Here is a 15541-nt window from a genome sequence, read left to right on the forward strand (position 1 = left end):
TAACACTTGCATTTAGAGAACAAAGCTGTTCTGTGAAGATGAGAGCTGAGAATCTGATCAATGAGAGAGTCTGAGATTTGGTCTTGATGAGCACAGGAGACTCAGGGTACTACAGGGTTTTGTGGGTTTGTTTTGTTTTTAAATGTGGATAGCTGAGCTTATGGGAAATCTAGACAATGATTTTATTCTTTTATTCCAATGTCAAGGCAACTTGTAAATTTTGTGGCCTCTTGTTATGGGGCTATATTAATTTAGGTGGAAAGATTAACATCAAGTTAATCACAAAGGTAGCTTGTCAGTGAGATAAGTTCTTTGAGTGCAAAGATCTTTTCACTTACCATGTTATCTCCTCAGCTGAAAAGGAGACAGTCCTCAGCAACGCTGCCACAGTAGCGCTGTCATCCCACCAGACACTGACCTTAGTTCATCTGTTTCAACATCAAGAAATCTCTTGATCATCTCTAGTGAGCCCGAAGACTGAGTTCTGACAGGGACAGTTATTTTGGAAATCTTTTCCCTGACTTACAAAGCTGACTCTGCTTTTGTAAAGGAGTGTGGACATATAAACAATGGAAATGCAGAATAGAAAGTTCCAACTATTACAGCATCTGTGCCTGAACTAATCTGAGCGTAGCTTTGAAAATAACACTTTTCCTAGCTGTCCTAAAATTTGTGCATGATCAAGTTACACACTGCTTCCCAACGTGTTTCCCATGTACTGATCTCTGTGGGACAGCTGTGCTGTTTATGAGAATGTAGAACATAACACAGTCTGATAATGCATTTTAACTGTTAAATTCGCCAGGGTGTGCCTTTGCCCTTTCTCTTCTATCCACTGCAGTAGAGAGAAAGCTAGTACAGAATTCAGCTCAACGCCATCATAGTCAAGGTAGTTTTGAACCTCTTATTGTGCAGTATAGAATGACAACAGAATTGCTGTCACTAAGGATGCTGGTCCAGCATCAAACTTCAAAATTAAAAAAAAAAAAAAAAATCCTTCTTGCAAGTGATAATAAAAAGATCATTTTTTTCATGAGGAATTCTGCCCGATGTCTTTGCAATGGTAGGCAGCTTGATGTGGATCAGTCCTATCACTTGAAGATATATACTCGGAAGATATGTCATCTCCTAACTACAGTTTGAGCATCTATCTCACAGCCAGTATAGCAGCTTCCCTCCACAATTGCATAGGAAACAGTGTTTTGGTTAGTACTAGTACCTTTTTCAGATTAGAGATTATTTTTTCCCTCTTTTTCAGATTGGGCAGGGAATGGAGCTCCTAGTGTCTAATACAGCAAGGATACTATTTCCCTGAGCTCTGAAGTTACTATGAAACTTACTGCGTGAATATCTAGCCTAATTTAACTCTATATCCCTTCTGCTGTGCTTCTCTGCCCATGTTTCTTTCTCTTCCAGGTGTTTTTGCTCAATACATTTGGCTAAACTTGTATTAAGATTTCTCATCTTTTTTTTGGAGAAATGACGTGAGACTTGGACATGTCTTTCTGTGATTCAGACAAGATCTTTAAAAGGCTAGTTAAACTTACAGAGGAAGTTAGACTAAATCCCTCTGCAATTTTGTGCCCTTTGAAACATTCTTCACTGTGGATGTTCTTAGTTGCTTTATTTTTGTATTTGAAATTCTGCTTTGTTTTTGGAAATGTCTGCATTTGTTCACTAGCAACTGAATTGCAGAGAAATATATGCTGTCTATAGCTTATTCAAATCCCTGTCTTTTTCAAAAGTTTTTGAGAGGACTTTTAAACCTCTGTTACTTTGCTAAATAACCAATAATGTAATGAAAATTAAAAAAACCCCAAAACCCAAAAGGTCCACAGCACTTTGTTATTTTGCATTTCTTGAAAATACAGTGGAACCCAGAAATAGATTGATTCACCCATGCCTATGACTAAGCTTGTTTTTTGTTTTTTTTTTTTTTCTTTTTTTCCCTCTTCCTGTTTCAGATGTAAGATGGAAAAACAAATTCTGGGGAAAGTCCATGGAAATTGTTCCAGTTGGTACAACACATGTAACTCTTCCAGCGTAAGTGCTGCAGTCGTGCATTGCTGTTCACACACAGGCACAGGCATGCTTGCGCACACTGGAGCCACGTTTGTCTGGATGAGAACAAGCTGTGTTGTGCCGTATTAGACCTTTGGAAGAACTGGTGATTATGATTTAGTTTAGAAACAGGGGGGAAGAAAAAGAACACCAAATCAAAACCAGAAGCATAAACCAGAAGCACTAACTCTTCCAAAGGTTATAAAAAACCATCATTCCTGTGTGTCTTGAAAAAAAACAAAGTTGGTATTTTCATACTTCAGTTGAATTTCAAGCATCATGCATTTTAAACTCACAGGGAAAAACTGCATGGTAGAGGAAGCTATGAATTTTTTTGCTTGAATATGGCTTTGGGGGAGGGTGTGGTGGTGGTGTTTTTCTTGTCTTTTGTACCTGTATTTGTACAGACCCTAACATCATGGGGTACTGGTCTGTAGGTGAGGCTGACAGCAATCATTACTGCAGAAATAATTATTGTAAGTGATAAATAGGACCAATTGCATATCTGGTGTTTATTATCAAAGGAAGTAAGCAGCCACTGTAGTTAAGTGTTGAGTACAGTTTATTTTTTTCTAAAAAATAAAAATCTGCAATGTTCTACACTCTCTTGTCAGAGTGCCCATTATAGATCAATAATTAAAATCCCTTAAAATTTGGCCTGTATCCATCATGCTTGCAGAACCAGAGGTCTGAAGGTTGTGTAATGTTCCAATTAAATCTGTTTTCCAAAGAGAGTTTAAAAAATTAATTATTCTGCCATCTGAAAAACAAAAAAGAAAAACAACCCAAGAACTTAACACGCATTAGACTAAGCAACTAAGCATGCGTTTTTCTTTTAAATGGGTAAAATTGCGATATAGTAGGATAGTTTTTGTTCATCTCTTCTTGTCTGCTGTGTTCCAGTGTGCGACTGCATCTTGAAATACCTGGTGAGAACTTTTGCTCTTGCCTAAAGCACACACATAGGCTCAGCCTTGAAAGCCTGAGCCAAGCTCATTCCGTTCAGTCTTCTGTTGGCTCCAGTGGCCCATGTCCTTGTATTTTCAATTGCCACAGTGTTAGAAGCTGTGAAATGGGCTTTTCAGCCAGTAGAAGATATTGGAATGATTACTTTTGGAAACTTAAAACTGGTAAAGAGGGACAAGTAAATTGAGAGAGAACTGAATTCAAGACCAATGTTTATAGTAGAAGTGGAAAGGGTTTTCTGGGAGAAAGGATTGTTGTCATAGATTTTGTTTTTGAGAAGGTGTGGGACAAGATGATGAGGCATTCCAGAAAAAAAAAATTGTTTTATGGGGTTTTTCTAATCAAGTTCTCTGCAAATTTTTTTCACAAGTTTATGAGCTCATTTGAACATGGCATGAGATTTTTTTTTGTGTTTTTCTTATAGTTTTAAAGACCATTTTGCATGGAACAAGGTGACATCTTGCATCCATAACATCTTAAGTGGGCAAAGATGGATTGAACACTACGGAGAGATCATCATCAAAAATCTTAACGATGACACTTGCCACTGCAAACTGACTTTCATAAAGGTAACCACAGCAGTAACTGCAGCAATGTTGGCAGTGCCTTTTCCAACAGATGCAGCAGTAGGTGGATGCTCTCTGCTGAAGCTCAGTACAACTGCTTACAAGCTGTATTTTCCTATAGTTCTGCTGTAATTGCCTGTGATTCTTTGAGAAACTTTAACTCTGAAGGAACTGCTGCTCACTAGGTAGAGCCAGACAAGAAAGAGAAGCAACAGCTTTCTTGAATGATTCCACTTGAGATGCAGAAAAGGATGGGGAAAGGAAGGGAAGAAATATGATGAAAAATCTACTCTGTTTGATGAGAGAGGTAGGCACAAGGTGTCTACTGACGGTGGTTTACCAGATGCCTCCTGCTAACGCATTGGCATGTGCTGTGGTCATATTCATTCAGCAGCTTGTAGTAGTAGACCCAGTGCTTGTGTGGGGTGCTTCACCTGATGCTCTTTTCTGCCCTTTGCAGGTACTTGGAGGAGCTTAAGTGAGAGGTTGTGGCGTTACTCAAAGCTTTTGCTTCAGTAGAAGTCATCAAGGCATAACTTCCTCAGAAAATACCCTTATAACTGAAACTAAAGTTAGATTTTGGCAATAGATGACTTCTTCCTAGTAAAGGAAAATCAGTGGAAACCTAAAACAATGCCAAAATTTCAAACCTGAGAAATAGTTTTGCAAAGTATGCTAGGAGACTTACCTTAACCTGTATATCCTGTATCTGATTGCTGGAGAAAGGCTGTGCTTTACACAGAAACAGAACGTACAGATACAAGCTAAGCACTTCAGCATAACTATGCAGCATGGCATGCTCAGCAGCAGAAGGAAAGTTTCCTTTTCTTACTTGTTTTCTTGAGTACTTTGTGCTTTCTAAGAAGCATTAAGGTGATTTTTTTTTTCCAAATACTTCTTTCAAAGTACTGTAATGTATTTGCAGAGTTGCAGTGGATGTTTAGAGTTCAAATTTTAAAGATTGAGAGCCTGCAAATCTTACATCTTTGATATTGTAAATTGTCTAAAGTGGAGCTAACCGTATCAGTTCCTTCTCCTTCTCTTCTGCGAATTTGGGGAAGATCTATATTAAATCAGTGTTACCTGTCATTGGGCAAAATTCAAGGTCAGCTATGCTTCACCTAGTACTGCCCCTAAAAAAAAAAAAAAAAAAAAGGCAAACAAAATAAATAAATACAGTTCTCAACATTAGTATTTTAATAAACTGATTACTAGTACTAACAGCAAGTGTTTGCATACGATATTGTAATGCACAGCTTAATGAATAGTTTTCAGAAAACCACTCTACAGCATGGTACTACTGACATGGCAAAATCACTCACACTTGATCTCTTATGCACCTTTTTTCTCCTTGTTCCTTCTAACTCTAGGCGAAGTATTGGAATCCAAATGCACATGAGATTGAAGGCAGTGTCATGGATAAAGCTGGGAAAGTTGTGCATCGACTCTTTGGGAAGTGGCATGACAGTTTATACTGTGGGACGACTTCATCTTCGAACTGCATATGGAGAGCAAGTTAGTGATGAGAATGGCTAATGTACAGAACTTAAGATGTGCTTGAGAATAAGCTCACTATTTTAATCTCTTTATTAGGCCTCAACTTCTTGTTATTTCTATGTGGAATATTAGATTTTTGTCAAGCATTTAAAATTTAGACCAGAAGAATGCATCATTTAACTTAAATAATATGGAGAACTTAATCCCATGACTCCCTGCATTTTCTTCATTCTCCCTCATTTTCCTATTTGGGCATGAAGTGGGTATTGAGGACTCTAAAAGGAAGTAAAAAAAAATAAAAAAAAGGAACCAACCCCCCCACTTTTTTGTAGAGAAGTGTGATATATTTCATGTATTAAACATTGGAGGATAGCCCACAAAGCTCAATTCTGTAATGACAGCTATATCTGAACTTCTCCCAAACTTAGGTTTTGTCTATTGTAGTTTGAAAATGTACTACGATAATAGCATGGCCTTCCTCACAGTTGTGCTCTGATTCAGCTGAGAGAACAAAAATATGTTTTGTTGCAATGCAATTATCAAGGGGGATGTTCTCTTTTGTCACATTATTAAAAACCTCTTATTCCCCCAGAATTGAGACCACAGTTGAGAGATGAACAAATGACTTCAGGGAGCTTGGAATTTTCCTTCTAGAGATAAAAGCATTTAATTGGAATTCTGAATGTACTTTTTTCTTCTGTAGATCCAATGCCTAAAGGTTATGAACAGTGGTATGGATTTACTCAATTTGCACTGGAGTTAAATGAACTGGATCTGCAAACTAGGTCATTGCTCCCATCCACCGATACACGTTTTAGGCCGGACCAAAGGTAAGAAGTTTTCTGTCCTAAATATCTTCCTCAGTTTTTAATCTTCTGTACACTCACTTTACCCTAAGATCCAGACTATCTAGTGTAGATACCTGCAGCGTGTTTCCATTTCTACGATAATGTGCATCTGAAATTAGATGTTTTAATCACTTACCAAGAGATGGTATAGTCATTGTGGACCAGTGTTTCCTAAAATTGATTTTTGGATGCTTCAGTGTTTAGATAACTGCTTTTCCAAAAATGTTAAAACTTCAGTAGTTCAGGTACCAGACGTTCTGTGTTTCAACAGCCAGAAACTGAGACGCTTGAATTTCTACTGTTGCTAACTTCCAAGGAAAGGAATGTAATGATGACTCTGAGCTTATTATAAGAGTTACTTTTCCTTAATTGCTTTTTGATAGTGCAGTTGTCTGCAGATATAGCTGTTTACAGCAGGCAGTTCAGTGTTCGAAAGGTAAAGATTAGATTCTGGAGCTCTAGAGGACCTGGCAAAGGTGGGGGACAGGAGCACCAATTGTGTCTCTTATCACCCCTGGTACTACAGGTTCCTAGAAGAAGGGAATATTGAAGGAGCTGAAATGCAAAAGCAGAGGATCGAGCAGCTGCAGAGAGAACGACGGAAGGTGCTGGAAGAAAACAATCTAGAGCATCAGCCTAGATTTTTCAGGTACTATATAATAATTAGTATATACTATCATTTATTGAGATTCTTCTTATAGATCTGGTTCTAAACTGCCTTAGAGCAGACTCCAGTTTTTTCCAGGTTTCTTCTATATTCTTGACGTTTGTATTTTGGCAATGTAGAACACTCCAGATGTAGTTGAAACTCAGGATTATATATTGCTTTTTCACTAGTTCATCCCTGAATTCTTTCAAATTTTTTTGCCTTCATGGTGACTGATATTTACTCTATGTTTGAATTTGCCTGAGTGAATGTAGCATCTTCGATTCTTTCAAGCAAGGTGAAGTAGCTGAATTTAGCTTAATTACCTCTGCTGAACTTCTAAATTCAGTGGGATTGCCTTGTGCAGAAGTGTACAGAGTTGGAGCTTTCATTTCCAGGGCTATTTTTCAACACGTTTCCCCTATTTCACAGGGAGAGAATTATCATTCAGAGGGTACTTTGTTTCTTCCTGTTGTAAATAATCGATTAACAGGAGACTTCAACCATTGAAAGACAAAACCAAATGCTAGTGAGGACATGGTCTCTATTATAGCAAAAATGTGTAAAGTAGATATGAATTATGCATTTGGCTTTTCAATAGTGGTTTCTCTTTTCAACAAATCACAAGCCTTGATTTACTTGAAACGTAATTTGCTGTTGTGCCAAAAATGTTGTACACTAGATTAAAAGTAGACTGATTCCTTCAGGTTACTGTGTCTAGTGCAATGAGTCTCGCCTCTTGACTGAGGGCTGTAGGCTCTCCATGAAATAACCATGGTGAGCCATCTTCAAAGAGGTAAAAGGGAAGTTTTCACTTTCCACTTGAAGCTGCCTTTGAGACTATGAAATAAACCTGGACTGTAGTTTTAACTGCTAAGCACTGGCATGTGACACTGAAATAAGTGTGGTGATGTCAGCTGAACACCAGGCTACTGAGGTGCATCTCCAAGGCCCAGTGCAGACGTACCAGTTCAACTCTCCAAGCCATATTGCCTTGTTTGAAGGCTGTACTGAGCTGCACTGCACCTGGTTCATGGGCTGGATTGGGTATCCGTGCATAGTGCTACGTTGCATTACACAGTGTATGTATGGAAAATACAAGTTTTACATTTAAGACATTTGTTTAATCTTTGATAGGAAATCCAGCGATGACTCCTGGGTGAGCAATGGGACCTACATGGACCTTAGAAAAGAACCTGGTTTTTCCAAACTGGATAATCCTGTCCTCTGGTGAAAGAGGAGCTAAGTGAAGATATTCTGTGCTGTATTCTCAGATCTGATTTAAAAGAAGTATATATAAAATATATCTCTATATATATACACCTCTATATATATACACACACACATATAATATATGTGTGGGGCGTGTGTATGTGTGCAAGTATGCATAGCTCCAGAATTGTGCTTAATTTAGAACCTGGTAATTTGTTTCCTTTACTCTGATTATTGCAGTGATTGTTTGAATGTATAAATACCCTTACTTCTTTTTATAAAAATATTTAATATAAAGTACTGAATGTTAACAGCGAGAGGGAAAAGAGGAGCTTTTACACTACTTTTCCAAGATGTAATAACGTCAGTTCTGAGTTAACTTATGCCTTATTGAATTGCATTGGAGACAGTAGCATCAGCATCTCCTAGCTGTGCTGAGAAATCAGAGTTGCAAGCCTTAGTAACTCAAACTGTAAGTAGATTTCCACAGTTCAATGAGTAGTTCAGCTGTCTCTGGGCTGGTATAAATTGCTAAAACAGATTATCAGCTGCTGCTGGAATCTTGAGTATGATCTTTTGCTGCCTGTAGAAAAGATTTAAATAAGCTTTTGTTTCTATTACCTTTCTTCTTAGCATTATGGAAGAGATAGTTCTGAGCTTACATCAGTGGTTCTACTGCCTTATACATAAAATATACCCGGCTAACTGTAGTGCTAGAAATTCAGGAGTCGCCAAAATTTTCCACTGGGAATCTTCAGATTTATGGCCCTCAACAGGGCAAGAGGAGGAGATCCTTTGTATATACTGCTTGAGCACTGACTAGATGAAGCAGCTTTCTCTTTTTCCAGTAAGTAAAATCTAGACAGAGCACGAAATCCTGTGCTTCCATAGCTTCATTTGTTTTTATTAACCTAAAAATTGGAAGAGTAAGACTTTTTAAAAAAAGTAAGCAAACTGATTGTTTTAAGCTAGAAATTTTTTCTTAGTATTTTGATATTTTCTACCTCTTAAGAAATAAACAGCATATTTAAGATCTTAAAAATGACCATCTGCCTTATGGAGAAATGTATGGAGTCTTTGATCTTCCTCTGTTCGTTATGTTCAGATAAATATTCAAGTGTCTTGCACTAAATCAATTGTGTCCCTTTCCTGTAATTTTATACATATGGCTAGATTTGTGAAACTACTAAAACATAGGTCAGAAACTTAGCAGGAAATAAATGTAGCAGAAGTTGCACTTTTGAATGAAGATTATAGAGATGGGCAGTATTTTTGTTTTTCTCCATCCAATGCCACAGTCATTAACGGAGTAATTTGCATTCCTACCTATCTGCAACTCAAGCTTGACCCATGATTATTCAAGTCTGTTGTATGTGTCTGTGACTCTATGGCAACAATGCGGTCTCCAAGTTTAGAACTATATCCTGTCACCACCAACCACTCTTTTTCTTACTTGCCACTTTAACAACACAAAATAAACCCAAATGTTGTTGGCATGTTTAACTGGTTTATGACTGGAATGGTTGGACAGGGCATGGATAAGGGAGACTCCTAGGAGGACTAGTAGGTTGGAAAAGCTTGCACTTTACTGGGTGCTGCATTGTTCTAAAGAAAACCCATTAAAAATAGATCCATGTATTATATGTAATATGAAGGAAATACTATGAATGCTTCCATTTTAAATCAAATCTGTGATGTCAGATTAGATGTATATTTGAATTTTGATTTCTGTTATCTTGAAGCCCCATTGTCTTACAGGCAGATGAATGCTTTTTCACCATTTTTCACTTTGCCCGGGAACTCTGCCTCACTATCATTTCTGTAATTTAGTACCAAAGAAGTTAGCATAATTCTTTCTATTTAATATGTCTTCTAAAGACTTGATTACCGTGCTAGCAGCTTACAACGAGGCAAGGCTCACATCAATATGAAGGCAAAATCTGGGCTTGGATTCTAACGGAAATCTTAACATTTCAGGGCTGTTTGGCTTTTCAAGGAAAATGAGGATCTCTTTGTGATTTGTTCCCTTCCTGTGTTTTATACTTGTATTAACTGACAAAGCTTGGCACAGAAATGAGTCGATATTTGTAATTATCCTTGCTGTTGGTAATTACCATTTATACTAGAAATAACATTAATTTAACAACAAAAGAGGGTAGGGGAAATGAAAAAAAAAAAAAAACTTTTAAGAAAGGGAGCAAGGTTTGTGGAGGATGCTTTAAACTTGCTCATCATCATATTTGGCAGCTACTGTGATTACTGTCTGATCTGATTGCTGGGTTTGTATTTTCTGTATATGGAGGGGATTTCTCCATACTTTTCATATGACCTAATAATTGATAGCATCTGAAATTAAACGATTAGAGGCCAAAAGACAAAGTTAAAGCATTGTAATGCATTAAAATCAGCAGGTGTCAAACAAAATTAATCTCATATTCGGTGGTAGAGTCATGATTTTTGAGAAATCAGACTGGCAGTGTGGCTGTGTATCTTACAATCTAAAATGTCTAAAAAACATTTGATTAATGGCAAGAAGAACTGGGCTCAGTAGTGCCTTATATAAAATTTTCTTCAGCAAAATTCCCATATCAGGAAGGTTTACTAGCATTTCCAGAAAAATAATGCCTGAGAATAATCCAGGGCACTTCTTAAATACATGAAGCAAAACATTGTACAATAACTCCTCCTGTACATCTCTACACATCTGCAAACCTGATGCAACCAGTTGTGAATGATCTTCTGACCCCATGTTCTAACTGCGGTATAGTTGTCCCAGCTTACTTTTGTATGAAACAATTGGGTTTAGTTGTTAAACTGCTGTCAAGTGTATACTAAAAAGTGGAAGAAAATTGTCTCAATGTTACTTCTGTATATTTCTGCATAAAAATATATTAATTCACAAACCTTAGTATATACAGTTATTCTTGGTAAAATATGAAGTTTTGGTAATTTTCTTCCCCAAACCTTCAGATGTGTTAATGGGTTCAAAACTTATATTCGCTTTCTGCAATGTAACTAAGACAGCTGTTATTTTAATAACTGACATTGAGTGACTTTTTTCCCCCATTTCTACCTGAATGGTAAAAAGAACATCTCAGGCAACTTACCTTCCTTTCAACACAGCAGTGATCCCCAAGCTGTTCAGCTCAATGGATCAGTCTTAAAATTTCCTGATGACCATTGCCTGCTGTTTTAGCTCTCTTATTTAATGACTTTATAAATGTTACTCAATATGATTTTGGAGGGCAGTTTGAAAAGCACTCATCGAGCATTGCCTTTCTTGGTGTACCCATTCACAAAGTTAAAAAATTCACTATAAACTTACGTCAAGATGATGGAGCAGCTCAGGCCTTTGGGTGTTAAAACACTGACGCAGTTTTCAAATTACACAGCAAAGAAAGAAAAAAAAAATCAATCCAGGGAAATAGTGTTCATAGAAACAGAAACCCACAGCTCTACTTCCAGATTTGCAGACTTGATGCTTAGTTTCTGATTTTGGGGCAGTTTTTGTTTGGGATTATGAAACAACAGTGTAACTTGTTTAGGAAACTACTCTTGATAGCACTCAAACTTTAGACTGAGTGGAAGCATAAAGTGCCCTTTAGACTGAGTGGAGCTGGAGTGCACCATTAATCATTGCATTCCTTTCTGAATCTCTGCTCTCTGAGATATGCTTTATGTGTTAGTTTGCCAGCACTGATCTACTTCTTTCAGATGCTTTCTGAAATACAGATTCAGTAAAGTACTTGGGTTTTTTTTATACAGAGCTCAGAAAATTAGATGCATGGAAGGAAGAGTGAAAACAGCCAAAATTTTGAGAAGAAAATATCCTAGAGATCTGTTCTTTCACCAACACATTTTCTTTGAAGGGCCTGAAGCAGGATTACTGGTTTCTTTTAAAACCTGGCCCCTGAAGGAGGTGGTGGTCACAAACAAGGTCACCTTGTTAATTTGGCAGTTTAGTGTTGAAGCCAGATCACTGCACAGAATGGAACGTAAATTCATGGGGCCAGAACGTACGACCAGGGACAGCTTTGGGGTGGCACAAAGGTACAGTGCTGGTCTCAAAAAAAACCCAACCTAACAAAAACTTTACCCCTTCCTATGCCCCCCACTTGCCCTCAACTGTTTACAGTCCTGTTGAGGTTTTCTATGTGGCCTCTCATATCTAAAAGTCCTTATTCAGTGTCCCATTTTCTCATTATTAAAAAAAAATTCTGCAGAACAGGAACACAGTCCACTCTAACAAGCTTTTAAATGACAAATCATGCCTAAAAGCTATAGTAAAAACGTTCCCCATAATCATTGTGGCCTATTTCTGTATCTTTTCCTTGACTGTGAAGAGGACTTTCTTCCCACTTGCACTCTGGAGTCAGACCACAGCCTGGTAATGGTAGTGTGAGATGGAAATGTGCAGGTACATCTGCTCAGCATGCTCCTAATTAATGTTCTCGCATCTGCTTTTGTGTAAATCTCTTCCATCATCTCTCTAGATGACCAGCTTGGCAGAGCAGGAAATTTTCAGCGTATCTTATTTTGTTCAATACAGCTTTTCTTTGTGTACAACATGTATGGGGGGGCAAGCTGAAGAGGAGTGCAAAACTTGGCTCACAATGCATATATAATGGAGAGAAGGATGAAATCCAACTTCTCCACGTAACGGAATACATCTTGTAAGGGTTAGAGTCAGATGGCGCGATTCAAAGGAGTGAAGTTAAAATGGAAGGGTTTTTTTGGTTAAGTGTGTTTTCATTCATGGATTATGCCTACTATAAATAAAATTCACAGTATTCACTAACATCCTTTCTATTTTCTAGCTACTGGTGAGCGCAACTTACTCCAGCAGCTGTGGGTTCCTCAGAAACTCCACGTTATCTGGCTTATCTGTTGAAACTTAGTGAATGCTGTAACTATCACCAAATGTAGTATTGTACTGCTCAGTTCTTAGATACTGTTCTTGCTGCAGCTTTTGAAAGCAATAAGAGAAATTTTCCACAGAAATAGTTGCCATGTGTTAAAAAATCATTTAAAGTGGTTTGTTTTTTATATAAATTGTGGATTTGGTGTTTTTGTTGTATAAAATAAAGCTGTATTAAAACTTATGGGAATGTTTGGGAGGTTGATCCACAAAAGGTGATGAGCTCCTTCAGCTCTGCACCTTTGAGATGGTTGGTATCCCTAAGAATCAGGCAGTCTTGTATTTATGTTAACAGTATTTTACTAGTTCCAGTATTGGAAAAACATACAACATGTATGAAGTATTACATATGCAAAGCTGCTAAATACTGAATTTGTTGTTTGTTTTGATAGGGCTTTAGTGATTTGAGAATGAAGAAAGGTATCTTATGTGTTAGAATTATCACTGACTTTCAGATTTTTGAGAAAACTTTCTGTAGTCACAATCATTCCTGTTTTCTGCTTCACTTACTCCAAAAATTTGTAATAATGTTGGAGCACCTTGATGCACAATTTGATTTATTATTTTTGTCTCTGTAACCAATTTAGTTGGATGTTAATAAATCCTACTTGCAAATGTCATAGAGCACCCTGACTTTTTCCCAGGGGTTGTAAGCATCTTCAAAGGTTGTCAGTGACAGCTGAAATAAGTCTAGCTGCTGTAGCGATCTATGCTTTTTACACTTGTGAAAACGGCAAGTATGAAAGAGCTTCTATCTGCTAGAAGCCTTATTTATCACTCTCACAATCTGTCTGGTAGTTGTCCAGTGTTCCAGTTGTTTACCTGTTACCTGCACACACTGTACAGCACCATCATATGGCTGTTATGCCAGGCACTGGGGCAGGGAAAGGGGTAAGCTGATGGAATTAATTTACAGCTGGAAGTTGATTCTTAAAAGCAGTTTTTAGCAGACAGATGTGCAGCATAAATTTTATGCTTTAGCATCAATGTGGAGACCACAAACCACATGTTCTCCATAAAACAACTTGTAAAAAAAAAAAAACCCATAGTATTTACTGGATAAAATAAATAACTGGAAGGCAATGGCATCGATATAGTGTTTTCTCCCTCAGAGATGGTCATTTGGGATAGCTCTGCCAATCAGATCTCAACTCTGTCTCACGGTCACACTGTATGTGTGTAAGATGCAATGTGGATGGATTAGGATCTTGAAAAATGTGGGAGTACAGTGAGTGTAATTCCTGACCAACCTGTAATTCCTGACTGCAGTTCTGCAGCACTTCCCAGATTCAGTGTGTACAAAGATTTGGTGGGAGGGAGCATGGAGGTTGCAGGAAGAGCTGGGAAAATTAGATCAATAAATCTGTTACCATGCAAAATATCCTCAGCTGTTGTACACGGCAGAATAGAGGTAGAGGCCAAATGAAAAACAGTTTTTTATAGTGGGCAAGAATCAGTTCGTGGTTTTTTGAAATCCAGCCATTTTGGTTCTGTATTGGGTTAAGAACTCTGGAACTTGCTCATTGTGTCCATGGGAATCACTTAATTGCTGATTAATTTCAGAGAAAATCTAATATGCTTTAATTGGTACCTGAAATAACTAGCATTTTGTTCAAGTTGCTGGGAAAATAGCAGTTTACAGAAGCAGTAATTATTTGTTTTTATAATTATAAAAGGGAGAACCAAGACGGCAAGGGATCCTCAGTATTGGTGCCCTGATCACGAACACCCAGGGCAGTAGGAACTTCTTTTACAGAGAAATGGATATGGAGTGAATTTCTCACGATTGCCCCTGGAGTTACTAACATGCCAGGTACCCATGTGTAGTCAGTGCTACCCAGACAAAACAGGCTGGGTCTGCCCTACAGAAGCGTAAGATAAATTTGGCTCCTACAGACCTTGCATCCAATTTGTGTTTAAGCTCAGTTCTCTGTTCATTTACAGTAATCTCTATTTTAAAATCATTTTGCTTACTGCAAAATGATTCAAACCACTATAGCGTGAGGAAAAACACTGACAGCTGAGCAAAGCTTGCTCTGCATAGTAACTGACACTTCTTGGCTTCTTTTTCTTTCTTCTGTTTTTTTAATGCCTCTGTTATATTTCTTCTGTCTTGCAAACATTTCTCTCCATGCTCAATTTGTTGATTTTTAACTTGGGTCCCCATCCCAGCAGATGCATTAGAATTTGTAGGGTTAGTCTGAGTTTTTAAATGTGGTTAAAAGCTGGCCAGATACCAAATTCTGCTGTATACTTATGAATTTGTATCTTTGCTTACTCTGTACCAAGGGAAATATTTGAAATTGCTCTGCGTAAACCCTCATTTGAGGTAAATCAACATTGCTCTACTGAGCTGAGTATAACTGAGGCTTAAGTTAACTGAGAATTTGACTCTGTGGGTTCATTGATGGAAGTTTTTACAGGCTCTTGGAACAATAATAAATTCCTGGAAGACAAGATGTTGTGTATGATGATGTATCAACTGATGTTTCGGTCTGTAATTTCACAGACTTCAGGGATTAATGGCTTTCTCTAATGTGTTGGGGCACTATTCCTCTTTGAGGATTTTCTGAGCTGATGTTTCACTTGCTATTTTACTAAGATCAAATATTAGCATTTGAAAATATGATTTTTTGCTTAGTTAACATTTTTATTAACATTTCTTTAATAAAAATTTATTTGCTAAATAACAAATTTCTTTTTAACTTGTGTTGGGGAAAAAAAAAAGGCACTGTGGTAAAGGCTGAAGTAAATCTAGTTTGAATTACTGCAGTACATGCCTTGAAAAATCCTTTCCTTCTTAGGTTTTATGAGGATATGTCTGCAA

The 15541-nt window shown here is 37.5% G+C and overlaps 1 protein-coding gene across 12 annotated transcripts in view; it reads left to right on the top strand.

Moving 5' to 3' along the window:
• OSBPL3 (oxysterol binding protein like 3) overlaps positions 1 to 15171 on the top strand; it is a 91850-nt gene extending 76679 nt beyond the window's left edge. For 11 of the 12 annotated variants that reach the window (XM_075745984.1, XM_075745983.1, XM_075745980.1 and 8 more), the window contains 6 exons: positions 1965 to 2043; positions 3452 to 3596; positions 4964 to 5108; positions 5794 to 5920; positions 6465 to 6587; positions 7722 to 15171. In XM_075745984.1, coding sequence (XP_075602099.1) covers positions 1965 to 2043; positions 3452 to 3596; positions 4964 to 5108; positions 5794 to 5920; positions 6465 to 6587; positions 7722 to 7818 — 716 coding nt within the window. In that variant the 3' untranslated portion in view covers positions 7819 to 15171. The remainder of the gene's footprint in view (positions 1 to 1964; positions 2044 to 3451; positions 3597 to 4963; positions 5109 to 5793; positions 5921 to 6464; positions 6588 to 7721) is intronic. The other variant, XR_012834106.1, reaches the window with a different exon arrangement.
• Positions 15172 to 15541: the final 370 nt, after the last annotated feature.

The sequence above is a fragment of the Balearica regulorum genome, chromosome 2, assembly GCF_011004875.1.
Source record: "Balearica regulorum gibbericeps isolate bBalReg1 chromosome 2, bBalReg1.pri, whole genome shotgun sequence".
Classification (NCBI taxonomy): Eukaryota; Metazoa; Chordata; class Aves; order Gruiformes; family Gruidae; genus Balearica; species Balearica regulorum.